This window comes from Coregonus lavaretus (assembly GCF_964263955.1).
Source record: "Coregonus lavaretus genome assembly, chromosome: 3".
Lineage (NCBI taxonomy): Eukaryota > Metazoa > Chordata > Actinopteri > Salmoniformes > Salmonidae > Coregonus > Coregonus lavaretus.
Genome location: NC_139990.1, coordinates 53,395,445 through 53,423,370, shown reverse-complemented (window position 1 = coordinate 53,423,370; position 27,926 = coordinate 53,395,445). Strand labels below are relative to the sequence as shown.

Genomic DNA, 27,926 nt, shown 5'->3' with positions numbered 1-27,926 from the left:
CTAGCTAATGTTAGCCACATAGCTAATGTTAGCCACCTAGCTACCTAGCTAGAATTCGTAACATATAATACATTTGCAAAGTCATAACATATTGTACATTTTGCAAATGCGTAACATATAATAGGATTTGTAATTTGTAACATATCATACAAAATTAGTGATGGACATCCACAAATTAATACGATACCATACGAAACATAAAATACAGTATCATACTAAATGGAACACATTGGTACATACAGAATAGTACGAAATGCTCTGAGACCGGGTTGGCAGATATACTGCTGGTATCAGCAGCTGCGGTTACCTTGAGGGAAACTTTCATCCACATCTGTATTAGTAGGCGCAGCTGCTATACATATGAGCTCCAAAGTCCAAACATGAGGTGTTGGAGACAGTTCTAATTTGCATGCATATTCTAGGCTTCAACTGCAGTAGTTGTGCTACACCAGCCCGGACAGAATAGTGCATCAGTCATATTAAATTTGTGGTGCATGTCCATCTCAATAGTTTAGACTAAAAACGCCTCCTGCCCTAATCTCATCTCCTCTCCTCCTTCACTGATCTGAAGACACAAGATTAGCCTACCAAAAGCAACCAGGTTATGCATACATACAGTACATATCCTATGGCACAATCTGGTCTCAGAGCATTTCGTATTATTCTATAAGTAAATCCGAGATACTTAATTTAATATGATATGTTACATTTAGTATGGTATGTATTAATTTGTGGATGTCCATCGTTCATTTCATATGATATGTTACAAATTACAATTCCTATTATATGTTAAGAATTTTCAAATGTAAAATATGTTACGAATTTGCAAAACGTGTTATATGTTACGAATTTGCAAAACGTACAATATATTATGAATTTGCAAAATGTAAGATATGTTACAAATTCTAACTAGGTGGCTGGGTGTCAAACGTTAGCTAGCTCGCTAACGTTAGCTAGGCTAGGGGTTAGTGTTTGGGTTAAGGTTAGGGTTAAGTTTAGGAGTTAGGTTAAAGTTAGGGTTAGGGGAAGGGTTAGCTAGCATGCTAAGTAGTTGCAAAGTTGCTAAAAAGTAATAAATAGTCAAAAAGTTGCTAATTAGCTAAATTGCTAAAGTTGTCCGTGATGAGATTTGAACTCTCAACCTTTGGGTTGCTAGACGTTCGCGTTATAAATAGCTAATTAGCTAAAATGCTAAAGTTGGCCGTGATGAGATACGAACTCGCAACCTTCGGTTGCTAGACATTCACGTTATACATAGTTGCAAAGTAGCTAAGGAGTAGTAAGTAGTTGAAAAATGGCTAATTAGCTAAAATGCTAAAGTTGTCTGTGATGAGACTCGATCTCGCCCACCCATCCCCCCGACCAACCACCCTAAAGTAACCATCTGTCTTATGTATCCATACCAAACATAACATATCATACTAAATGGAGTGTCTTAGATTTACATACAGAATAATACGAATTGCTCTGAGACCAGGTTGAATGGCCTGGGAATTTGTTTTCACCTGCCAGGTTCTTTCGAAGTAGAACTAAAGTATCCGACAGCTGTAGCTCAGCTGGTAGCGCACGGCGCTTGTAACGCCAAGGTAGTGGGTTCGATCCCCGGGACCACCCATACACAAAAATGTATGCACGCACGACTGTAATTCGCTTTGGATAAAAGCGTCTGCTAAATGGCATATTATTAAGAGAATAAGGAAAGGAATAAAGCATAAATTGTTTTATACAGTGTCCACCAGATGGCGAGATTGTCCTGTTTTTGTAAGTACTACTTGAATGTTTCCTGATACTACTGGCTACATTAATGCACGTAAGTTAACCTTAAAATATTCTATAGCCAAAAATATCCAGAGATGTAACAAGGTATTTGCATATCATTTATTTATTGATATATCAAAAGTACATTTCCCCCAATGTTTGATTCTACTGCCTCAAATTTCTTCAACATAGAAATAAATGTATACAATCCTATGTACATATCTGTTGTGCTGACTGATTCATAATAATATCATCTAAAAAAGTACATTAGAAATTAGAATGTTGAATGTTTGCCATAGGTAAAGCTGGATGAGTCTGTCATGACTTACTGTAACTTGGACACCTTTGGTTCCCCTCTTCAACAAGTGACAAAATGAAGCAATCAACCAAAGAAAATATTATTGCTGAGAGAATTTGAAATATAGAAGTATTTGCAGCCTTCAAAACCACAAGGCAACATATGAGTAACACATATAGTGATGACCTGGCTCTTTTGAGGGAGTGGGTTTCATTTTTTTTTCTTCAAGTCTTTTGCAAGAGATGATGCAGTTCGCAGAAATGATAGTCCTCAACTTATCAGAAAACCAAACAGCTTGAGAAACGGTTTACTGGTCACCTTCATATTATGCAGTCATTGCTGCTCACACCAGAGGCAGATGGGGTTTTAACATGGAAGGCTACGCGATTGGATGGACAGTAGAATCCCATTAACAAAAATGACCCCAAAATTCTATGTGTTTACAAGAAGAGAGCGAAAATAGACTACTATATGAAAAATACCCCGTCCTGAGAACGTGTTGTCTTTAAAAGCACCATAATTTTGAGCTACTAGGAGTAAGGCCACTATCAGGAAGCACCAGAGGAACGAATCACAACAATATAACGTTCACGTTTTCCTCACTTGACACAATGTGCACATCTGTATTTCTTCCCCTTTTTGTCATTTTCACAATCATTCAACAATTCACATTTCTGTTCCCTCTTTTGAGCTCCCACTAGTTCACGACTCCCTGTCCCCTTTTGTCTTGTATTCTCTCTTCCGCTCTCTTTTCCTGTCAGTCTCCACATCCCCCCTCCCTCTCTCTCGCACCAGGGCCATGACGCACAGACCTTTCAGGGTCGTCACTAGTTACCACATCCACAAAGTCATAATTATGGCTAAACCCCGCCTATTTCTACAATTTCTCTTCTTCGTATCTGATTTTAAACCTAACCTTAATCCTAACCACACTGCTAACCTTATGCCAAACCCTAACCTTAAATGAAAACCAAAAAGCTCATTTTTGTTTTTATGAATTTTTACAATAGACCATTTTGACTTTGTGGCTGTGGTAACTAGTGACAACCACCTTTAAAAAATAATAACGTCTCTAAATTCATAACACACTAACTGCCTCTGTAGGGATAAAAAACAAACATGTTTTAGCATAGGCCTATTTATTTTTCCAACAACACACTCACTCATCAAAAATTGTAAGCAAGCTAGTTGCAGTGCCTCCTCAACACATGATTGACATTGGGAAAGGTTATCAACTGATCATTGTGTTGATGATTGATGTAAATCTGATAGTTAACTAGCATTTTTTTTGATTGGGATTTCTCTTAAATAATAACTTCATACTATACTATAATATTCATACTCTCCTAACTCATGCTATATGGCTGGCTGGCTAGTGGCTTGTGTGGATATTTTAGTATACTGTGGTTAGCTAAAGTCTAGACTACATGTGTTGCTGCTGCCCTGACACACATGTGCAACACCCGACTGATGAAGGAATGGAGTTGGGTCAGAGGGTCATAGAGCGTAGATGCAGCTGCTCCTCTCTATGTCTTCTGCCTTTCTGCTGTGCGTAGGCTTTGTAGGCCAGACCAAATATTGATGATGATGTAAATCAAATGTTATGCTGCTGTGGCAATACTGTTGATATTTAAACTAGGTAGCTTGCTACACAGACTCGACCGGTGACTGCATCTCAAGCCATGCATGTTTGGATACCGGACGCACTTAAGCTCTATACAGGGCAGACCAATGGACGGGATGGGGGGGTGGAGAACTTCACAACTTTACGATGACTTGTGGGTTCAGAACAACAACAAAAAGTGTATACAAAAAAAGTATAATTATACCACCACCCAAAAGGGCACTTTGCAAGTGAGAGGGCAAGGGGCAGGTGCTTGGGCACAGGTAGATCCCTAACTGTGCACGTGCCTGGCTCATGCCATGACAGAGAAGTAGGAGGTGTTCTCGCTCTCTGCTGAGCTGAAGGATCCGGTGGGCTTCCGTGTTCTCCTCTGTCCTCCCCATCCCTCCATCCCTGGATAGAACCTCTGGCCCAGCAGCCCCTTCCACATTCTGGTCAGCTCCCTCCTAAACTTCACCCCCACAAAGCCGTACAGCAGCGGGTTCAGGGCGCAGTGTGACAGCCCCATGCTCTCAGACACCAGGATCCCGATGTCCACCGTGCGGCCAAACTGGCAGCCACCACTAATCACGCCCAGCTTCTGCAGGCTTTCGGCCAATTGGAAGGAGTTGTAGGGCGCCCAGCAGAGCACAAACATTGACACCAGGGATACGATGAGGTGGAGGGACTTCCTCTTCTGGCGGCGCGAGGCGTTGCAAAGGGAGCGGAAGATACGGATGTAGCAGTAGAGCATGACCAGCAGGGGCAGCCCAAAGCCCAGCACCAAGTTTACTAGCGGCATCCCCACCTGCCACTGGACTGAGCTGTAGGTGAACACCGTCTGGCACACCAGCAGGCCCTGATGATCCCCTGAGCGCCCCACTTCCACCTTCACCACCTGTCTGAAGGCGATGTCCACCCCACTCAGGCCCAAGCACACTGTCCAGATGAGGGCGCAGGCGATCTGGGCATGGCAGGTGTTGCGTTTCCAGCCGGTGCTGACGGCGTGGACGATGGCCAGGTAGCGGTCGAAGCTGATGCAGGCCAGGAACAGGATGCCGCTGTAACGGTTCAGAGAGAACAGGGCTCCGGAAATCTTGCAGGCGGCCACGCCGAACACCCACTGGCGGGCCCACTGGACGGCGAAGAGGGGCAGCGTGAGGGCCAGCAGGAGGTCGGACACGGCCAGGTGGAGCAGGAAGGTGTCGGTGAGGGAGAAGGAGCAGGCCCCGCCTGTCTGAGAGGTGCGGTAGCGCCTCACCACACACAGCACCAGGATGTTACCCACCAACGCCAACACAAACACCAGGCTGTAGACCACAGGGGAGTAGCTCCGGGTGAAGTCCATGATGCCATCCTGGTTGCAGGGCACGCCACTGGATTGGCTGCTGCCTGTTTCAGGTGAATAGCTGTAGTAGCTGTTGTCATCAATCTGGAGACATAGGAGAGGAAAAGAGAGGGAGAGGAAGGAAGATTAGCTAACTACAACAATGTTCTGCGTCCATACGCATAAAGCATCTCAGAGTAGGAGTGATGATCTAGGATCAGGTTCCCCCTGCCCATATACTGTAATCTTGTTATGATCTAAAAAGTAAAACCAATCCTAGATTAGCACTCATACTCTGAGACGCTTTATGAATACAGGCCCTGGATTCTCCTCATAGGACAGAAGCATTTGTATCTCTGACTAAACTCAAGAGAATGCAGTGCTAAATTCATCTAGATGTGTGTAACTGTTACAGATGTAAGAGCTTAATTTGACCTATATTGTCACAGCAAAATAATCCTGAAGCAACAGGATATGAACGTTTAGTTCATAATATTGCTTGATCGGTGGTTAGGCTATTAGCTGGACAAAAGTAGGCTACATGAAAAGTGCAATAATGTTAATATAACCATGTGTTAGTGTAGGTTTTCAGTGAATTTATGTAAATCACAAAGTTTATCTGCATTTCCTGTGGTGCAGGAAAATTCTCAGCAACAAAAGCGTAATCAAATTAAGATCCTAAACTTGTTTTTATTTTTTTATTTTTTTATTTCACCTTTATTTAACCAGGTAGCTTCTATGATATTGAACAATATTTTAAATGGCCTCAGACTCTCTAAACATAGTGTTTTAAAATAAAATTATTCATGTACAGATTGTTAAACATTGTCATATTTTTTTTGATTCTGTAAATTTCTTGACTAACCATGTTGTTGTAAAATATAATTGTTTTTTAAAGTCTCATACTCCCAATGATTTATTGCAGCATCTATTGCTCTTGTGGTCATAAAGAACTACATTCATCAGTATGTGGGATAACAAGACCGTTACTCACATAGTAATTATCTGTGGTTGCCTTGACATGATCCATTGTTACCAACGAAACAGCGGAACACATGAAACACCTTCACAGACTCAGGACATTCTTCTCGTAGTCTCACCCACGTTCCTCTCTTCTCTTACCACTCTGAACCAACTAAAAAGGAGAAGTTAGCAATTCAGGAACCGAATCCTCTCATATTTTAGGCCAAGCAGACCTATTCAAAGACAGCTGTTAGGAACCGGTGACTGTGTCCAAAGGGGATTGTGACATATCAAAAGGTAAAAAACTGAATGTACACGACCGGTCAAAAGTTTTTGAATACCTACTCATTCAAGGGTTTTTCTTTATTTTTACTATTTTCTACATTGTAGAATAATAGTGAAGACATCAAAACTATGAAATAACACATATGGAATCATATAGTAACCAAAGAAGTGTTAAACAAATCAAAATATATTTTATATTTGAGATTCTTCAAATGGCCACCCTTTGCCTTGATGACAGCTGTAAGGTTCTGTAGTTATTTTCTTAGTTCACCTTGTGTTCTTGAACGCAGCCCTGTTTCTTTGTGTTCGTGAACGTAGCCCTGTCTTTCATTTTTGTTAATTGATTTCACCTGTGTTAGTTACTCACCTGGTCTCATCAGCTCCTTATTTAGTTCAGTTCTTTCTGTTTGTGCCTTGTGAGGTATTGTTCGTTTTGACTCTACTAAGTCTTTTCCTAGCTCGTTTGTGAGAACCAGTTATAGTCTTCAGTCCTAGTTTTGTTTCATCTGCCTGTTTGCCTACCTGTGTATGACCATTGCCTGCCTGTGACCACGATTCCTGCCTTCTGCGAAGGCATAATAAACACCTGCCGCGCTCTGCGCGTGAATCTACACCTTTTTCTCCCTGAGTATTCATCACATCGCCTTTGCACACTCTTGGCATTCTCTCAACCAGCTTCATGAGGTAGTCACCTGGAATGCATTTCAATTAACAGCTGTGCCTTCTTAAAAGTTAATTTGTGGAATTTCTTTACTTCTTAATGCGTTTGAGCCAATCAGTTGTGTTGTGACAAGGTAGGGGTGAAATACAGAAGATATCCCTATTTGGTAAAAGACCAAGTCCATATTATGGCAAGAACATCTCAAATAAGCAAAGAGAAATGACAGTCCATTACTTTAAGACATGAAGGTCAGTCAATACGGAATATTTCTAGAACTTTGAAAGTTTCTTCAAGTGCAGTCGCAAAAACCATCAAGCACTATGATGAAACTGGCTTTAATGAGGACCGCCACAGGAAAGGAAGACCCAGAGATACCTCTGCTGCAGAGGATAAGTTCATTAGAGTTACCAGCCTCAGAAATTGCAGCCCAAATAAATGCTTCACAGAGTTCAAGTAACAGACACATCTCAACATCAACTGTTCAGAGGAGACTGTGTGAATCAGGCATTCATGGTCGAATTGCTGCAAAGAAACCACTACTAAAGGACACCAATAATAAGAGATTTGCTTAGGCCAAGAAACACGAGCAATGGACATTAGACCGGTGGAGATTTGTCCTTTGGTGTGATGAGTCCAAATTAGAGATTTCCAACCGCCGTGTCTTTGTGAGACGCGGTGTGGGTGAACGGATGATCTCCGCATGTGTAGTTCCCACCGTAAAGCATGGAGGAGGAGATGTTATGGTGTGGGGGTGCTTTGCTGTTGACACTGTCTGTGATTTATTTAGAATTCAAGGCACACTTAACCAGCATGGCTACCACTTAGTGGGACCATCATTTGTTTTTCAACAGGACAAAGACCCAACACACCTCCAGGCTGTGTAAGGGCTATTTTACTAAGTGATGGAGTGCTGCATCAGATGACCTGGCCTCCACAATCCCCCGACCTCAACCAAATTGAGATGGTTTGGGATGAGTCGGACCGCAGAGTGAAGGAAAAGCAGCCAACAAGTGCTCAGAATATGTGGGAACTCCTTCAAGACTATTGGAAAAGCATTCCAGGTGAAGCTGGTTGAGAGAATGCCAAGAGTGTGCAAAGCTGTCATCAAGGCAATGGGTGGCTATTTGAAGAATCTCAAATATAAAATATATATTTGATTTGTTTAACACTTCTTTGGTTACTACATGATTCCATATGTGTTATTTCATAGTTTTGATGTCTTCACTATTATCCTACGATGTAGAAAATAGTAAAAATAAAGAAAAACCCTTGAATGAGTCAATGTTCTAAAACTTTTGACTGGTGGTGTATGTGGCTAACACAACAGAGACATGTAGTGCATAACTAGAAAAACATTTCTCTGTCTATCTCTAGGTCTTATTCCTGGCTTACATTGGCGGTATGTAGTACATTGCACATGTACAGTACATATGTTTTATATGCAGTGCAGTAGCCTACTTTCTAAGAAAAAACACACACAAAACATTGAGAAAAGCCCCCGAAATAAAGTGTATTCAAATGTCTATGAGCGTAATAGATGCAGAGACAGATATACAAATCCCTGACTGCTTGCCAGTCTAATTGAGTATATAACATTGGGAAATGTTTTGAACTTGCCCCATCTGGGGAAGTGAAAACTGTGTTTTGCAGGAGTTGCATTTTTACTGTCTGTACTGTGGTATTATTCCGTTTCGACGCGGTCTATTGTGGTTAAAACCCAGACAAACCTTTGCTTTGTTTGTGGATATGAATCTGTTGGATACAATCAGACATGCTTTGATTTCTGTAAGCATTTCTCTGAGCTCACTTTGATATCCAGTTATTTCTAAACCTTGTGGCCATGCGATACAGTCTCCAACACAGTCTCCAAGAGCATGAAAATCATTCTAAAGATATTCCCCACGGTGGAACTATTGCAAAAACAGGATAGTGAAAAAGACAGATAGTGTCTAGCATAGAACAATCTGTTAAAGTCTTTACACATAACTAAAGGCAAATATGTTGCATTATATCATTACTGATGTAAAAGCCTCTCACCTGCTCTCTGTCGGAGTGTTGACGTGTTGAGGACCTGGACCCCTGAGGAGATTGAGCAGGTTTGATATCGCTTGCAGTTAGGTTATGAAGAAAATGTACCTCTGTTTCAGGTCACAGCGTTGCCTCTGAGGTGCTTTCACACTGTCACCCATGCAACGCCCCAAGGAACTGGAAGAGATCAGCTATTTATACGAGTTACTGGTTTACTCACTCTTTCCCTTAAACATACAGTGCCTTGCAAAAGTATTCATCCCCCTTGGCGTTTTTCCTATTTTGTTGCATTTTGTTGCATTACAACCTGTAATTTTTATTTTTATTTGGATTTCATGTAATGGACATACACAAAATAGTCCAAATTGGTGAAGTGAAATCCAAAAAATAACTTTTTTCAAACAATTCAAAATAATTAATAACGGAAAAGTGGTGCGTAAATAAGATCTGGTGCAACCAATTACCTTCAGAAGTCACTTAATTAGTTAAATAATTAGGTGAATAGTTATGCACGCTCAAGTTTTCTGTTTTTTTTGTCTTATTTCTTGTTTGTTTCACACCCCAAAACATTTTGCATCTTCAAAGTGGTAGGCATGTTGTGTAAATCAAATGATATAAACCCCCCAAAAATATATTTTAATTCCAGGTTGTAAGGCAACAAAATAGGAAAAATGCCAAGGGGGGTGAATACTTTCGCAAGCCACTGTAGATACTGCATGTATATCTGTTATCTAGAATCTGGCCTTATTCAGATGGTGTGCTCGTAAATAGTCATAGAGCAACTATTATACAGGGGCAAGGAAATTGTCTTTTTTTTCTGTCCACAACCACACCGGGAAGTGAGCATCAGTGTGAAGAAAATGTCACACCTTATTTATTAATTAATTTATTTTACCACCGCTGGGGTATCAGAAGAGCATGTCACCATGTGTAATGCAATACACTGTACAGCTCATTGTTCTCATGTTGGTTGGAACGCCCAACAGCCTCTAACTGAGGGTAATGATCTCAATCCACATAGTTTTTGTGCAATTCGTTTATTCAGATGTGGATGGATGTCATAGGTGTTCAGATAAATTACGTTAGGTGGTGGAGCTGTCAGGTTTTCTCTATTCAATTCCCTAAAGAATTAAGACGCTGTGAGGTTTTTACTCTGGGTTGTAAATTCAATATTACAAAGGGGGTGGGGTTAGAGGCACTAAACAGGAGCATAAATGGGAGAAGCAATAATCTGAAAATACCTGCAATACCTTTGCTCTTAATCTTAGTAGAAACTCTTTACATAGCATATACAAAATGAAAACATCTTATTTTTAAAGCAGTGCAGAGTCAAGGCTGAATTTGAGAGGGACATTATAGCATGCTGAGGTTGTTACTGTTTGGAGTGGTGGCTTATATTATTATTGTGCAACTTCCTAGCTGCTGTTTCCTTCCTCTAAACACTGTGACTCACAGGGCCGTATGAGAGGTGTGACGTTAGTCAAAGGAAAAAAAGCAACAGATTGTTGGGCATTGAGAGTAAGATAATGGACAAAGTATGTTTTGGTAAACTATTCAAGGTATGTGGGGAAATCACTTTTTTATTAAATTAATGGGTAATTAGTTGATGTTATTAGTCATAAGTAAGGTTGAAAAGTGATTATGTAAATTTTGGTTAAAATATTATCTTTAAAGCTCTCAGACTGGGCGTTTCTTTTCTATCCAATTGAGGGAAACCTTTTCGCTTGATCTAATAGTGTATCAACATACAGCACCAGTCAAAAGTTTGGACACACCTACTCATTCCAGGGTTTTTCTTTATTTGTACTATTTTCTACATTGTAGAATAATAGTGAAGACATCAAAACTATGAAATAACACATATCGAATCATGTAGTAACCAAACAAGTGTTAAACAAATCAAAAAATATTTTATATTTCAGATTCTTCAAAGTAGCCACCCATTGCCTTGTTGACAGCTTTGCACACTCTTGGCATTTTCTCAACCAGCTTCACCTGAAATGCTTTTCCAACAGTCTTGAAGGAGTTCCCACATATGCTGAGCAATGGCTGCTTTTTCTTCACTCTGCGGTCCAACTCATTCCAAACCATCTCAATTGGGTTGAGGTCGGGTGATTGTGGAGGCCAGGTCATCTGATGCAGACCTCCATCACACTCCTTCTTGGTCAAATAGTCATTGTCCTGTTGAAAAACAAATGATAGTCCCACTAAGCGCAAACGAGATGAGATGGTGTATTGCTGCAGAATGCTGTGGTAGCCATGCTGGTTAAGTGTGCCTTGAATTCTAAATACATCACAGACAGTGTCACCAGCAAAGCACCCCCACACCATCACACCTCCTCCTCCATGCTTCACGGTGGGGACCACACATGCAGGGATCATCTGTTCACCTACTCTGGGTCTCACAAAGACACAGCAGTTGGAACCAAAAATCTCTAATTTGGACTCATCACACCAAAGGACAGATTTCCACCGGTCTAATGTCCATTGATCGTGTTTCTTGGCCCAAGCAAGTATCTTCTTCTTATTGGTGTCCTTTAGTACTGGTTTCTTTGCAGCAATTTTACCATGAAGGCCTGATTCACACAGTCTCCCCTGAACAATTTATATTGAGATGTGTCTGTTACTTGAACTCTGAAGCATCTATTTGGGCTGCAATTTCTGAGGCTGGTAACTCTAATGAACGTATCCTCTGCAGCAGAGGTAACTCTGGGTCTTCCTATCCTGTGGTGGTCCTCATGAGAGCAAGTTTCATCATAGCGCTTGATGGTTTTTGCGACTGCACTTGAAGAAACTTTCAAAGTTCTTGAAATTTTCCGGATTGACTGATCTTCATGTCTTAAAGTAATGATGGACTGTCGTTTCTCTTTGCTTATTTGAGCTGTTCTTGCTATAATATGGACTTGATCTTTTACCAAATAGGGCTATCTTCTGTATATCACCCCTACCTTGTCACAACACAACTGATTGGCTGAAACGCATTAAGAAGTAAAGAAATTCCACAAATTAACTTTTGACAAGGCACACCTGTTAATTGAAATGTATTCCAGGTGACTACCTCATGAAGCTGGTTGAGAGAATGCCAAGAGTGTGCAAAGCTGTCATCAAGGCAAAGGGTGGCTACTTTGAAGAATTTGTTTAACACTTATTTGGTTACTACATGATTCCATATGTGTGATTTTATAGTTTTGATGTCTTCACTATTATTCTACAATGTAGAAAATAGGAAAAAGGCCCAGTGCACTAATTTGGTGTGATTTTATAAAATGTTATTGATATATATATTTTTTAATTCTGATTAATCAGGCTATGGTAACAGTGCCTCCTAAAGACATGATTGACATCGGGCAAAGAGGGTAGGCTATAAGCTGGTAATTGATGTTGATGATTGATGTGAATCTGCTCATTAGCTAACTCAGTATTTTTTTTACTGATTGTGATTATCTTCAATGCTCACTAACGTCATAATATAGCCTAAAATTTATAAAATTCTAACTCATGGTACAGTGGGGAAAAAAGTATTTAGTCAGCCACCAATTGTGCAAGTTCTCCCACTTAAAAAGATGAGAGAGGCCTGTCATTTTCATCATAGGTACACGTCAACTATGACAGACAAATTGAGAAAAAAATTCCAGAAAATCACATTGTAGGATTTTTTATGAATTTATTTGCAAATTATGGTGGAAAATAAGTATTTGGTCACCTACAAACAAGCAAGATTTCTGGCTCTCACAGACCTGTAACTTCTTCTTTAAGAGGCTCCTCTGTCCTCCACTCGTTACCTGTATTAATGGCACCTGTTTGAACTTGTTATCAGTATAAAAGACACCTGTCCACAACCTCAAACAGTCACACTCCAAACTCCACTATGGCCAAGACCAAAGAGCTGTCAAAGGACACCAGAAACAAAATTGTAGACCTGCACCAGGCTGGGAAGACTGAATCTGCAATAGGTAAGCAGCTTGGTTTGAAGAAATCAACTGTGGGAGCAATTATTAGGAAATGGAAGACATACAAGACCACTGATAATCTCCCTCGATCTGGGGCTCCACGCAAGATCTCACCCCGTGGGGTCAAAATGATCACAAGAACGGTGAGCAAAAATCCCAGAACCACACGGGGGGACCTAGTGAATGACCTGCAGAGAGCTGGGACCAAAGTAACAAAGCCTAGCATCAGTAACACACTACGCCGCCAGGGACTCAAATCCTGCAGTGCCAGACGTGTCCCCCTGCTTAAGCCAGTACATGTCCAGGCCCGTCTGAAGTTTGCTAGAGTGCATTTGGATGATCCAGAAGAGGATTGGGAGAATGTCATATGATCAGATGAAACCAAAATAGAACTTTTTGGTAAAAACTCAACTCGTCGTGTTTGGAGGACAAAGAATGCTGAGTTGCATCCAAAGAACACCATACCTACTGTGAAGCATGGGGGTGGAAACATCATGCTTTGGGGCTGTTTTTCTGCAAAGGGACCAGGACGACTGATCCGTGTAAAAGAAAGAATGAATGGGGCCATGTATCGTGAGATTTTGAGTGAAAACCTCCTTCCATCAGCAAGGGCATTGAAGATGAAACGTGGCTGGGTCTTCCAGCATGACAATGATCCCAAACACACCGCCCGGGCAACGAAGGAGTGGCTTCGTAAGAAGCATTTCAAGGTCCTGGAGTGGCCTAGCCAGTCTCCAGATCTCAACCCCATAGAAAATCTTTGGAGGGAGTTGAAAGTCCGTGTTGCCCAGCGGCAGCCCCAAAACATCACTGATCTAGAGGAGATCTGCATGGAGGAATGGGCCAAAATACCAGCAACAGTGTGTGAAAACCTTGTGAAGACTTACAGAAAACGTTTGACCTGTGTCATTGCCAACAAAGGGTATATAACAAAGTATTGAGAAACTTTTGTTATTGACCAAATACTTATTTTCCACCATAATTTGCAAATAAATTCATTAAAAATCCTACAATGTGATTTTCTGGAATTCTTTTTCTCATTTTGTCTGTCATAGTTGACATGTACCTATGATGAAAATTACAGGCCTCTCTCATCTTTTTAAGTGAGAGAACTTGCACAATTGGTGGCTGACTAAATACTTTTTTCCCCCACTGTATATGGTTGGCTGGCTAGTGGCCTGTGTGGATATTTTAGTAAATGGTGGTTAGCTAGAGTCTAGACTACCTTGTTCAGTGCTTAATATTTGAACCGGGAGGTGCCGGAACAAAAAAGTGAGGCAAGAGGGGGGTGACCTGGGGAGCTTTGAGGTACATTTATAATAAAACATTACATGCATGTCATCGCATTTGCGTGGTGGCATGGAGAACTAGAGTAGAGGCGCTTACAGAAGTTGCACAATTGGGGACAATTTTTAGTAGCTTAGGGTCCAGGAAAAATTGCCTCATATAAACGCATTTCATGCAATTCTATTTTACATGACTGGAAATGTTTTCATACCACACAAATTATTGAAATGACAGGTTACTTTGACACTGACAAATCGGAGCTCAATAAAAACGATCTCACCTTGAATCCATCAATAGCCAGGGTGGGGTAGGTTACTTTCTAAATGTAATCCGTTACAGTTGCTATGTACCTGTCCAAAATTTGAATCAGTACCGTAACTTTTGACCTACCCAAACTCAGTAATGTAATCTGATTATTAATCTAGTTACTTTTAGATCACTTTCCACTTAAAGGGTCAAGATATGTAACTTTCAAAATACAGAAATCATCCACATATGATGTATTTTGCATTCATATGAAGCAAAACCCGGCATCATATGATGCTAAATGCATCATGCGGGGATGATTTCTGTATTTGGAAGTAACATATCTTAAAAACTTGATTGCTGAAAAGCAAAACACTTTGAGAATATGTCAACAATGGATTAATGAAACGAATACCAAAATATAGTTTTTGGGTGGAGGTAACTTTAAGAGACATCAGAAGAAGACAAAAATGAATATTACCAATTGAACAACATCCATTGAATGATAAATCAATGTTAGAGTTTACATAGCTGGCCATAAATGGATGTTGCATTTTACTTCTTCTAACCCATTGGTAATAATATGATTAGGCTATATCTTTACATTAAAAACCAGTCTGTCAGATTTCCAGTCATTCCAATTAATTTACCCCTTGATTTTCAAGAATAGTACTTGGAAATATGGAAATATAGATTAGCCACATTGTTTTACCTGAGCATAACCCCACAACTATGGACTTATTAGCCTACTCTGTTGTTTATGACTTTGTTGTCATGGAGGACTAATTGGGTTTATATTGCTTAGAGCAGGGGTGTCAAACTCATTTTAGCTCAGGGGCCACATGGAGGAAAATCTATTCCCAAGTGGGCCGGACCGGAAAAATCATGGTATATATAACTTAAAAACAACAACTTCAGATTGTTTTCTTTGTTTTAATACGATCAACATACAACATAAAGCTGGAGCCTGAGGACAGTGTGTCCAAAATAGTACAAGCACAACATCACTATTAATCATAAAACACGTCAAGTTTATTTGAAAATTCTAAAGAAAAAGAACACACAAACACACAATGCCTCAGTGATTAACAGAACTGTTTCACAGATCACAGAACTATATCAGGGTGTCATTTCTCAGGCAGAAATGTAGATAAAAATAATGAATTCCTGTTCCCCAAACAAGTGCAAGAACCAGAGTCAAGAATAGGTTAAATATACAAATAAAATAAAATCAATTAAAAACAATAGCACATCAACATAAAAACATATAAACATAAAGCTGGAGCCTGAGGACAGTGTCCAAAAGCACAACATCACTATTAATCATAAAACACCTCAAGTTATTTGAAAGTTCTGAGGACAAAGAACACACAAACACACAATGCCTCAGTGATTGACAGAAGTATATCACAGATCACAGAACTATATCAGGGTGTCATTTCTCAGGCAGAAATGTAGATAAAAATAATGAAATCCTGTTCCCCAAACAAGTGCAAGAACATAAAAACATATAAACATAAATCTGAAAGCGTTGCTCAAACTCCCGTAACAGTCCAGTTATTTTATCTTTGAACCGCTTCATGTCTGCCACATGTTGGGTCGCGCACACATTTTTCAGACAGGGGAAGTGAGCTGCATCACCACCGGCAAGTTGCGTCTCCCACAATGACAGCTTCAACTTGAAAGAACGTATGCTGTCATAATACTGCGTGACAACTTTGTTGCGCCCTTGCAGCTGTTTGTTCAAGTAGTTCAGGTGCTCTGTAACATCCACCATAAATGCAAGGTCCGGCATCCATTCTGCGGAATGAAATTCTAACACTGGTTTGCCCTTTTCTTCCATGAACTGTTCAATTTCTTCTCGTAAATCAAAGAAACGCCTCAGCACAGCACCTCGGCTTAACCATCTTACCTCAGTGTGGTATGGCAAGCTATAGATGTGGTCTTTCTCTCTGAGAAGGCTGTCAAACTGACGGTGATTCAGGCTTCTGGATCGGATGAAATTAACAGTTTGGATGACCACCTTCATGACGTTATCCATCTTTAATGACTTGCAACACAAAGCCTCCTGGTGCAAAATACAGTGAAAAGTCAAAAAATCACGTCCTCCATTTGCAGATTGCACTTTCTCTCTGAACTTTGTCACAACGCCTGCTTTTTTCCCGATCATTGAGGGCGCACCATCTGTAGCCAGGCTGACAGCGCGGGACCAGTCCACTCCGACCCTGTCCAGCGCGCCGACGAGTGCGGTAAAAATATCAGCTGCTGTCGTTGTATCTGTCATCGGCACCAACTCCACGAACTCCTCGTGACGGTCAATGTGTCATCAACTCCGCGGATGAAAAAATGGCCAGTTGTGCAACATCTGTAATGTCCGTGCTTTCATCAATTGCAACCGAAAACGCAATAAATGACTTTACTTTTTGCTTCAACTGGCTGTCCAAATCCACTGAAAGATCGGAAATCCTGTCTGCAACTGTGTTTCTTGTCAGGCTGATATTTGCAAAAGCCTACCGCTTTTCAGGGCACACAATCTCCGCTGCCTTCATCATGCATGTTTTTACAAATTCACCCTCACTAAATGGTTTTGAAGCCACTGCGATTTCATTAGCAATGAGGTAGCTAGCTTTCACTGCAGCGTCACTGATGTCTCGGCTGTGAGTAAACACAGACTGCTGTTTCTTCAGACCCGCCAACAGTTCATTCACCTTCTCTCATATCCGCTGTCCTTGAAAGTTGTCATATTTGTCGGCATGAAGACTCACATAGTGGCGACGAAGGTTATATTCTTTCAGCACTGCAACATGCTCTGAACACACCAAACATACAGCTTTCCCATTCAATTCCGTGATTAAATAGGATGACCATTTTTCTTGGAACACTCTGCACTCTGCGTCCACTTTTCTCTTTTTTGACAGAGACATATTGGGGCAATGAGGGTGCCAAAGCACATAATGTTAAAAGTAGAAGCCGTAATAAATATCACGGGCAAAACAAAGTAGCTCATTGGCTGCACGTGCTTGACCTACTTGCTCTGCCCTACTGTATAAACAGTTTGCTTGCTTAACACAATTGCTATTGCGCCATCCAGTGGACGCAATTGGAACAGCAGTTTATTTTATTGAAAAATTGCAGCGCATTTTTATACTTAAAATTATTATTATTATTATTATTATTATTATTTTTTTCAAAATCATCTCGCGGGCCGGATTAAACCCGTTTGCAGGCCTGATCCGGCCCGCGGGCCGTACGTTTGACACCCCTGGCTTAGAGGAATTCTGATCTCATAGAATGGCATGCTTTGAGCACTACCGAAAGGTGCTATTTGCATGTGAAAAATCTATGCTGCATTTACTATAGGCCTACTGTTGACATTTTTGTTGGTGACATTTTGATGTCTTGATAATTTGCAGTTGTTTAATTCTATCAAAAGTGTGCGAGTTTGAGCATGTGTTCATTAAACTGTTCGAATTAAGCACTTTGAAACACCGAAACTAGTGGTAACTGAGCTGGTCTCCTGAGTGGCGCAGTGGTCTAAGGCACTGCATCGCAGTGCTAACTGTGCCACTAGAGATCCTGGTTCAAATCCAGGCTCTGTCGCAGCCGGCCGCGACCGGGAGACTCATGGGCGGCGCACAATTGGCCCAGCATCGTCCAGGGTAGGGGAGGGAATGGCCGGCAGGGATGTAGCTCAATTGATAGAGCATGGCGTTTGCAACGCCAGGATTGTGGGTTCAATTCCCACGGGGGGCCAGTATAAAAAAAATGTATTCACTAACTGTAAGTCGCTCTGGATAAGAGCGTCTGCTAAATGACTAAAATGTAAATGTATAAAGAAGTCGAAACCTTAACTATGCTGGTTTTGGGACAGATTTAAGGTGCACTGAAACGTTCCTCCTGAGATGTTCTGAAACATGACATGGTTTGTTGTAACACCACTATATCAAGAGTTTTGCAACACCTTGCCAGAGACTGGACTTTTCTCTTTTGGTGTAATTTCCTCTCTCTAAAGTTCCTGAACACTTTTTTGGTGTTTCGAGTTCTGTTTAGGTCAAAATATATTTTTACCCAACCCTCACTGAACGCTTAAAAAACAAAACAAGCGACACTCCCCTAAACCCAAAATAATAATTAAAACGTAAAGTGGATAGCAGAGAACATGCCTACTGTTTACTCCCACTCCTAGGACAGACCACAGCCTTAGATATGCAGTTTTAGAAACTTTGTTTTGTAAGTAATACATGGAAAAGTAGCCAGAAGGTTGTGGATTCGCAGACCACCGTTGACAAGGGTAGGGGTGAAAAGATATCCATTACAATAAAAACACTGCATGAATCTATCATCTTATTCGTTGCAATTCTACATCATTTTACATGACTGGAGACAAGAATCTGTTTTAATACCACAACAGAGCATGCCAACGAATGAGCGCATTCTGCAGCACCGGAGATGTTTTGATTTCTATAAAGGCTAATGTTAAAAAAGAGGATAGTCTAAGTTTGGAACAGTGCTAAAGTTTTCTATCAACTATAAAAATGTAGTGCAACAGAACCAGTAACAACTGAAGTACCTGAACATCAATGAATTTGAGAAAAATCCATTCATTGTTTAACACAGCAGCCACATTTCATCAGGTTGGTCTATATGCACATTTGGGAAACTGTCATTTTCTACTTTATAAAATGTTATTCCATGATATTATTGTTACAAAATAGATTTGTGTTGACTGTGGGAATTAGGGCATGGGAATATAAGAACATCTGCTAGGCTAAATTAACAAACTAGGCATGCATAGCTCACCGCATGATCCTCATACCAAATATTTGCCAAACTCGTGTTCCTAAAAGTTAATTCAAAGGCACTGTATATCCTGATAAGGCCTTTTTCATTTCATTATTATTGAATTCTAAGTAATAACTGTTTATTTATTTAATTTATACAGCCTAAATGCAACATTTATAGGCATGTTGTTGAAGTGCTGTTGTTGTTGTGTTGTTGAAATGCTGAGCGCTCCTGCCAGCCTGTAGCGTGTCACAAATGCTTCAGAATTGATTTCTTAAATGGCAGGCTATAGCCTTGAAATAATAATAAAATAGCCTAAACAATTCATTTTTGTTCCTTCTTAGGCTACCTGGCTTGCTCCTGACTGATTTAGATGTAGTATGTTGTTTAATATTCTGTTGAAATGTTGAATGTCAATTGAAAGTGACAGAATCACACATTACTTCCCAAGCGAAGTACATTTTTTCTCTCCTCGGCTATAGGTTGTAGCGCAGCCTCTGAATGTCATAGAGACAAACCAAAGATATTGTCGTGTATTAGGATTATGCCTTTGTTAAATGTTTTTCATGAAGAAATGGAATGTTGTTTATGTTAGTTCAAATGTAGCCGTTTGGAGGGTGACGCCCCAGGGGAGACTGGTGATTGGCCAGAAGAGGGAGCAACCCATCTGTTTGCATTGTTTATAAGTATGAGCAAGACAAAGAGGGAGTCAGAGCGGCCATTGCAATCTGAGGCGTCGCTCTCCGGGTGGGCATGTCACCTGTAACTTATGCTGAAAGCTTGTGATACGAATAAACCTTATGATCAAAGTTCAGTATGAGCGGACTCCTTTGTTTATCAGCAATAATTGCCAGCACTTACGCGATACGACAAATGGCGCCCAACGTGGGGCTGGTCTGCATCTCTCCTCTGTTTCATTCAGCCGCCAAGCTAACTCGGTCTGAAGTCATGGCCAGAAAAGGGTGAGTTTTTTCCTCACAAGCTTTGGAGGTTGTTAGTTTGGATACTGCTTGTGTACACGGGAGGGATGTACCATTACGACCGAAATGTGCCTCGTGTGGCGTTATTGCGGTCGACTAGGAGTCTGTAATAAATATTCTAAAATTTGGTTGATTGGTAAACGGCGTAAATAATAGGAAGTCTAGAACAATTGATTGGTAGTGAATAAAGGCAGGAATATGTATACATTAAGGCATTGTGAATCTGTGGAAGACCTCGAAATGGGGCGACTCCTTAGGAGTGGGCCATAAATCCGGGTAACGCGCTAGGTGTTGTCAGGTTAGTTCTAGGAACTATGAGGTGGACGGTTATATTGTAAGTTATTCTCATCTTGTAGTCGACGGGGTATTTGCATGGGGTAGCCGCTCATATAATATCCATAACTTACGGCAGCATAAAGTTAGACGGGGATAAATGGACAATGATTTAGGCACAATGCAAGGTTACTTAGGGCGTGGTAGGCCACAGTTAGCTAAAGGCTAAGGCTAATTTTAATGCTAAATGCTGGATTGGGTTTCATGCTACATTGTACATAGAGGCTAATGCTAAGGCTAAATGCTAATTGTGTTGCGTGCTACATGCTAACGTGTCCTTAGAGGTCTCATTGCGATGGGATAAGCCTCTTAAAATATGTCGGTGTGTGTGGAATTCAGAGTTCTATGTTTTGTGAGCGCTGTTAAATGTTGTTGACTATGAGGGGAAAACGGAGGTACAGCAGGACTGTTAAACTCCCTTCCACGGTGAAAAAGTATTTTTGAATGTATCGCGCATGCGTGGGATTTTACTAAACAACACATCTGTTACACTGCAAGGGGAGACAGAGAAACACAGACGAGGGAACAAAGAGGAAAGATTTGAAAATGAATGAGATCTTATAGTTTAAACGGCTGTTGTTTGAAAATGAAACTATTTGTTGAGATGTAGTGAATTTATAAATTAGATATATGTTGACGAATTATAATGAATTAAATTAAATGACGGATTAAAATAAAATAAAAATGTTTTTGAGCGATCTATTTAGTCCTGAGTTAAGTCTTAAAGCGAATGTGAGTGGGGGAATATTGAATATGGTTGAAATAACTCAGTGATTGCATTAACTACAAAAATCTTTTTTGTGTCTCTGTTCTTTTGTCATATGAGAGGAACAATGGAGAGAGAAAGAGAGGGGGTGCTGACGTATACATCACGTCACGTGACGCGACAGATGATCGAGTCAAAAAGGTTTTGGTACTGGTCTGGTTACAAAATCTTCCCCTACAGGATATCTGATGTTATGACAATTTCACATAGGCTTGGCAAATACTATTTCATTAAAAATTGCATTTTGGAGGCTATGTGCATCACTTGGGTTGATTTAAGTTGTGTTGGGAATCGAGGACTGACATTATTCTGTAAAATTAAGATAATTAGGTGCTTATAGAGCAAGGGGGTTTATGGGAATTGTAGTGTTGTAAGGTTAGAAGGCTTTGTTTTTAGGATTGTAGTCTGAAGTTGATTACTTGCATTTTCTTTCCGGATGGGTTGTGGTAAGATAGCCACTAATTGATAAATGGGTAAGATAAGATATAGAAATAAAAATTGGTTTTAATTATTCATAATTTTTAATTGATTTTTTAATTGATTTTTTATTTTAATTAGAAATTGTTTTTTAATAAAAAAATTAATTGAATTTTTTCATATTCATATTTTGGTTGATTGGTTTAAAAAAAAACATATTTTGGTTGATTGGTTGGTTGGTTTATATTAATAATTAAAGGGGGGAAGCCATAGGCTATATAGTCTAAAATAAAATAATTCACGATAAAGGAATATAAAAGGGTTGTTACAATGGGGAGAAAGGACAGCAAGGCTATGAAGGTGATTACACCGGTTGGTATAGTACAAAATAGTAACCCTTTAACTAAAGTATTGCTAGGTTATCCGGCAAATGAAACAAAAGTTGCCCTTCATTCTCAAACAAAAACTGATAAAAGATTCCAGCGATAAGATAAACAACGGTATAGAGAAGGTGACAGAAAAACTAATGGCAGAAGTTAGTACACCTTTCTCACACACGGATTCAGAAAAAAACCCCACCTTATGAGAAGGAAGTAGAGCTTAGGGATGTTTATCCTCAGCTTCCAGTGATCATCCAGCAGGGTGATTGTTGCATCGGAGAGGAAGATGAACGAATAATAGATAGAGGACAAGCAGAAACGACCAGAAAGATGAATCCAAAACTCCAGAAGGAAGAAAATGAGATGTCTGGAAGAGAAGAGTGAGGTTAAGGAAGATGGAACTTGAAGAAGATTATGAAGATGAAGATCAGAGTGATTGAGAAGAGATCATGGGTGGATATGACTCTGTGATCAGAAGGAAGTTGGCAAGAGAGGAAAGAAGGATACTAGAGATTTGATCTCTGATGGAAGTTGAAGGAAGAAGGATACAAGAGATTCGAGTTCAGATGAAGACAGCGATAAAGAGGAGACTAAAGGTGCTGTGTATTCAAAAGGAGTTTGTCCTACAAGGACTGGCACAGAATAAATAGAAGAAGATATAGACCGATGCTTATCATGCCTGGATAAAGCGAATAGTTTAGAAGAAGTAACACAACTGGATGAACAACTCAAGAAGAGAAGCTACAGAAGGAGAAAACCTGCTGAGAAAATAATCCCAAGAATTGGAGGAGAAGAATACATTAAGGCCAATAGTAAGAAGATGATGGAAGATGATATTTCGAGGACAGAACTTAGAATATAAGCTTTTGAAGAATCCTGATATGTCAACAGCAAGAAAGAACAGGATCAAGAAACTCTCAGAGAACTCAAGCATACAACTGGTGGAGAAGGAGAAGAGAAGCTTTGGTTATGAAGAATCAGAGTGAACCAAATCAACAATCACTGTTACAGCTTCAACTGAACAATATCAAATGCAATTGTACCAGCCACCAAGGGGGGTACCAGGTGTTCCATATCCACAGCCAGTTTCTGGACAGACACAGAATTGGAGAGGAAGAGGACGAGAAGGCTTAGAAGGAGGAGGAAGATTTCAGCTACACTTCCAGCAATCTCCAGAAGACTGTTATAAGTATGGACAGGGTGGTCACTTTACCTGTAAGTGCAATGCGCCAGGAGGAAACAACAGAGAACATTTCTAAGGAAGATAAAGGAGCAAGTGAAGTTCACCTGTTCTCCAGGTGAACCCCAAGGATTCTAGAGCCTAGAAGATACGAAGGGGGGTGTCAGCTGATAGCACCGATTAGAGAAGAAGAGAAAATATCTAACAATTGAAGTAAAAACAGAGGACTATGAGAAATAATGGTGAATAGGGGAAAAACTTATCTGTGTTCAGCCTAAAGAGGTTAAACATCTCACTAGGTAAAATTAACTAATTAGGATAGGGATTTGAGGTAGTAAAACAGTTAATTACTCTTAGGGAACCAATTGAGCTCTGCTATAGAACTCAAAGAGAAATTAAAATAGACATACTAATATTAGAACATATACCTATTGCATTGTTGGGAAGAGATGCATTGTTTAAATTGAATTGTACAATAAGATGTACACTAAACGGCTGTCTGGTAGAAGATTTTAAAAAGTAGGGTTTTTGGGAATCATATTTGCTTAAAAAGATAATATCATAGGAATAATGATAATCTATTAGACTGCCTATTAGACAATCTGTCTGAAAAATAAAGTTAAAAGAGGTGACTGTTATTCTGGGTTACATTCTTACACCAAGAGATTTCAGGCTAGGCTAAAAGGTGTTTAGTCGTTTGCCAAGTCTGTGTGTAAAGAAGTCATCACATCTCCTAAAAATTTGGTGGTAAAGAGATTTTGTGAATAAATCAGTGGAAAAGGTTTTTAAAGGTTAGGAGAAAAGATTAGATTAAAAAGTTAGGAGAACTAGGGTTGAAGGAATTCTAAGACAGTAAGCTAAGTTTCAAAGTTAGTAGTAAGAGAGAGAACAGTGGTGAAGGACATTTTAGAGTAGGAAGATCAAGGTAATTGTAGGTGTATTTTTTATAATCAAAAGTTTGAAAGTCAGGGATTAGAGGTAGGACTGAGAGTGGGAAAAGTGACACTAGTGGTTATAGATGGAAGTACAAGCAAAGAGTTCAAAGCTTTGGGGAAAATGGATGAAGTAACTAAGGACATTAACACTTCAGTCTATTAAAACAACAGTGAGAAGCAATTTAACTCTTTCAACATTGATAGTTATTAAAGCCATAAATATATCGCATTTGATTATAAGAGAACCAATGGCTCCAGCACCAATTTTAGAGGAAAATACTGTTATTAGGGTTAGGATGGGGACGTTCCTCCCACATGGAGAGATAATTATGGAGAATAATTATTGTTATCAGGACCAGGAGTAGAAGCTGTTGCACCTAGTCAAAGGAGGTATAGTTTGTACAACAATATGAAGTGGAAGAGGGTTATGAGTGATTGTTCATTTATTTTGCGTAATGTTACAGAGAAAGATCATGGAGAATATATGTGTACTTATCTAGTGCAAGCATTAAAATTTGTTCCGGTTAAGAATTATTGGTTAAAAGACTATGTAATTCATAAAGTGACGCTTATAATGGAAGATTTGAAGTCTGTCGAAGCTTCCGCAGTCACCAAAGGAGGTCAGGAAGAATATGTTACAGTAGTCACTCCAACAGTGAATAATGCACATAGGATATCGGTAACTTTCCCACTAGAAATAATTAAGGTTAATACATCAACTAAATCAACTACTTTAATGGTAACTTTGGAAGGGATTAATGATACGATGGCAATAGCAAATGTAGGAAGTATGACATCGACAACAACTTTCCTGAAATTAAAGGAGGTAGCAAGAGAGACTCAGGGGTTTATGATACGGATAGAGAGTCAATACAGATTCATCTGAAATAGTGAAGGATACTATCATGGAGGTACAGGATGAGGTCTTTGATTTTAATGACAGACAAGGAGAGGTATCTGATCAGTACCGCTCGTTAGGGAAGAGAGAAACGATATGCATGTGGTTTGATTCTTCTGTTGTGAAAATTAGAGATAGATGGGCAGGTAGGAATCTTTGGTTCCAGCAGCTCATTCTGTAAGATCAGTGAGGAATCTTGAGGGTCCATGTCTGTTGAGAATTACAGCACCAAACATTTTAGAGACGGTCGCTCGACCTCTATCAAGTATGTGTCAATCTTAGGCTTTGTCATAGCTGTTGTATCAGCAACAACAATCAGTAACAGATAAAATAATGTCGTTGTCAAAACATTTGTTTAAGCCTAGGTTTAGGTGTTCTTGGTTAAATGAATTACCCTATGGGAATTTGTTAGATGGGAAGTAAAATCAGGTAACAGCGAACCCTGAAGCATTGGAGGTGAAAGCAGTGAGGGCTAAAAGTTGTTTTTGTTCTAATAAAACATATGATGTAAGGGGTATGTTTATGGGAATATCAGATTGTGATGATTATATGATAACTTTGGGTAAGCATGACCTTAAGGGTAGTAATGACAAATATAATGTTACTTTTTATGTTCCAGTTAGTAAGACGAGCAGGACTTTGAGGGTTAAAAGATTAGCTTTTGCCTGACAATGTGACTATTGGGAATTTTAGAGATATTTTGAGGGTTTGTGGTGATAAAGCATATATATTCTTACCCTATGGATGGACAGGATGTTGTTACATGTCAACGTTGAAGCTTCCATATGAGGTTTTACCATTAAAAGAGGGGTAGCACCGAACACAGATCAATCTGAAGCTAGGTTTGGAAATAGGGTGAAAAGAGACATGGTGGCATGTCATAGTCTTCAAGCCTATCATTGAAGTATAAATCTAAGAGAGAAGGGGGGACTTTTTCCATGGTATGGTGTAACATTTGGGAAGATCATATTGATAATGTTAGTTATACTTTGAGTCCAGATAGTTCAGATATTATCACTAGGGTTATATATGCATTGAAGAATATAAGGGATGCATTTGGTAGATCTGAAGGAGCGGGATGGTCAGCGAAGACTTGGTTGCAAGATCAGGTAGGCCCAGTAGGGGCAGTGATGGTTCAGATTTTAGTTGCAGCTTTGATAGCACTGTGTGTGAGGTTTGTAATTTGTTACTGACCTTTGAGAAAGCTTTGATATTGAGATAGGTTGGAGAGTGATGCCTGGAGACAACACTCAGATGCCGTTGTTGACTGTTCCTGATCTGGATGAAGATGGACAAGGGGGTCTGGATGGAGTATTAATGGATAAAGATCCTTTTTGATTATTTGATAATTTTTCAAAAAATTGTTTTTCGTTATTAGGGTGATTTTAGTATGATTTTATGAATCAAAGGGGGGAAGTGTATGAATGAATAATTATCCTAGTTCATTATTCTATCATTTATATTGATTCATACATCATTTATATATAATTTTTATATTCTTAGTTGATATTGATGTTTAATTTGAAAGGGTTGTTTTGCAAAAGATACTGTTTGGTCTTTTCTTTTCTTCCAGAAGCATTTGGGGGAATATGTGGAAATTGAAATACTCAAACAAGGACAATATGAAAGGACAATGACTGGAGGAGATGAAACAAAGAGGGTGTGGAAAGATTCCGATTCCATCATCAACAATCCATTGGAAGTCGAGACTACGGGGAGATGAAGTGTAGTGGACTACATTCCAGTGTCTGCAATGAAATATAGACATATTTGCATGTATAATAGATAATTGTGTCATATTCTTAGGTATTAATTTTTGTAGAATGATGTTTGATGTTATTGGATACATGTGGGGATCTTAGATGTTTTTGTTTATTTCGTTGATGCTTAGGGACAGGGAGTCTAGGCAGGGAGAGGTCCACTGTAGGGTCCAATGGGTTGACCAGCCTGAGAGTGGACATTTTTTGGATAGGATTTTGTTTGCAGGGGCTTACATGTGTATTTAATTGCATCATAGTTTCAAATGCATTTACATTGTTTATGAGTTTATCGGGAGTACCTAGGTGGTTGCCTGGGGCAGAGGGACCGTGAGAGAATTTTACTGTCTTGATTGATGGATGGATTTGGAACGAAGGTTGCCGGACAGTTTTTCGCTCTCACACTCCATAAAGATTTGTTCATATTTCATAGTAATGTATTCACACTTCATAAACAGTTATTCATATTTCATAGAAAGGTATATACACTCTAGAGAATAATGTTTTTTTGGTTTAAGGTTAAAGATACTCAATAAGATAAATTGTTACTGGTCATAATCCTATTCTGTTTGTTTCCGAGACTTTTAGTTAGTCTCGAAGGGGGGAAATGTCGTGTATTAGGATTATGCCTTTGTTAAATGTTTTTCATGAAGAAATGGAATGTTGTTTATGTTAGTTCAAATGTAGCCGTTTGGAGGGTGACGCCCCAGGGGAGACTGGTGATTGGCCAGAAGAGGGAGCAACCCATCTGTTTGCATTGTTTATAAGTATGAGCAAGACAAAGAGGGAGTCAGAGCGGCCATTGCAATCGGAGGCGTCGCTCTCCGGGTGGGCATGTCACCTGTAACTTATGCTGAAAGCTTGTGATACGAATAAACCTTATGATCAAAGTTCAGTATGAGCGGACTCCTTTGTTTATCAGCAATAATTGCCAGCACTTACGCGATACGACAATATCCTATATGCATCGGAGTTACGTCTTACAGCTTGTTTCCAGCATAAAGCATTGCAGACTAAAGGGTCATTATAGATCGTTTTATATAATCAGGTCCATTTAATTGTATTCAAAATCTTAAGCTAACAAGGGGTAGG

The 27,926-nt window shown here is 39.7% G+C and overlaps 1 protein-coding gene across 1 annotated transcript; it reads right to left on the bottom strand.

The window, feature by feature from the left end:
* Positions 1-1,869: 1,869 nt before the first annotated feature.
* LOC311122063 (C-X-C chemokine receptor type 3-2-like) lies at positions 1,870-6,121 on the bottom strand. Its single transcript, XM_084158028.1, has 2 exons — positions 5,981-6,121; positions 1,870-5,091 (listed from the first exon to the last, which is right to left on the bottom strand). Exons 1-2 carry the CDS (start codon positions 6,041-6,043, stop codon positions 3,973-3,975), a joined length of 1,182 nt encoding a protein of 393 aa, XP_084014154.1. The 5' UTR covers positions 6,044-6,121; the 3' UTR covers positions 1,870-3,972.
* Positions 6,122-27,926: the final 21,805 nt, after the last annotated feature.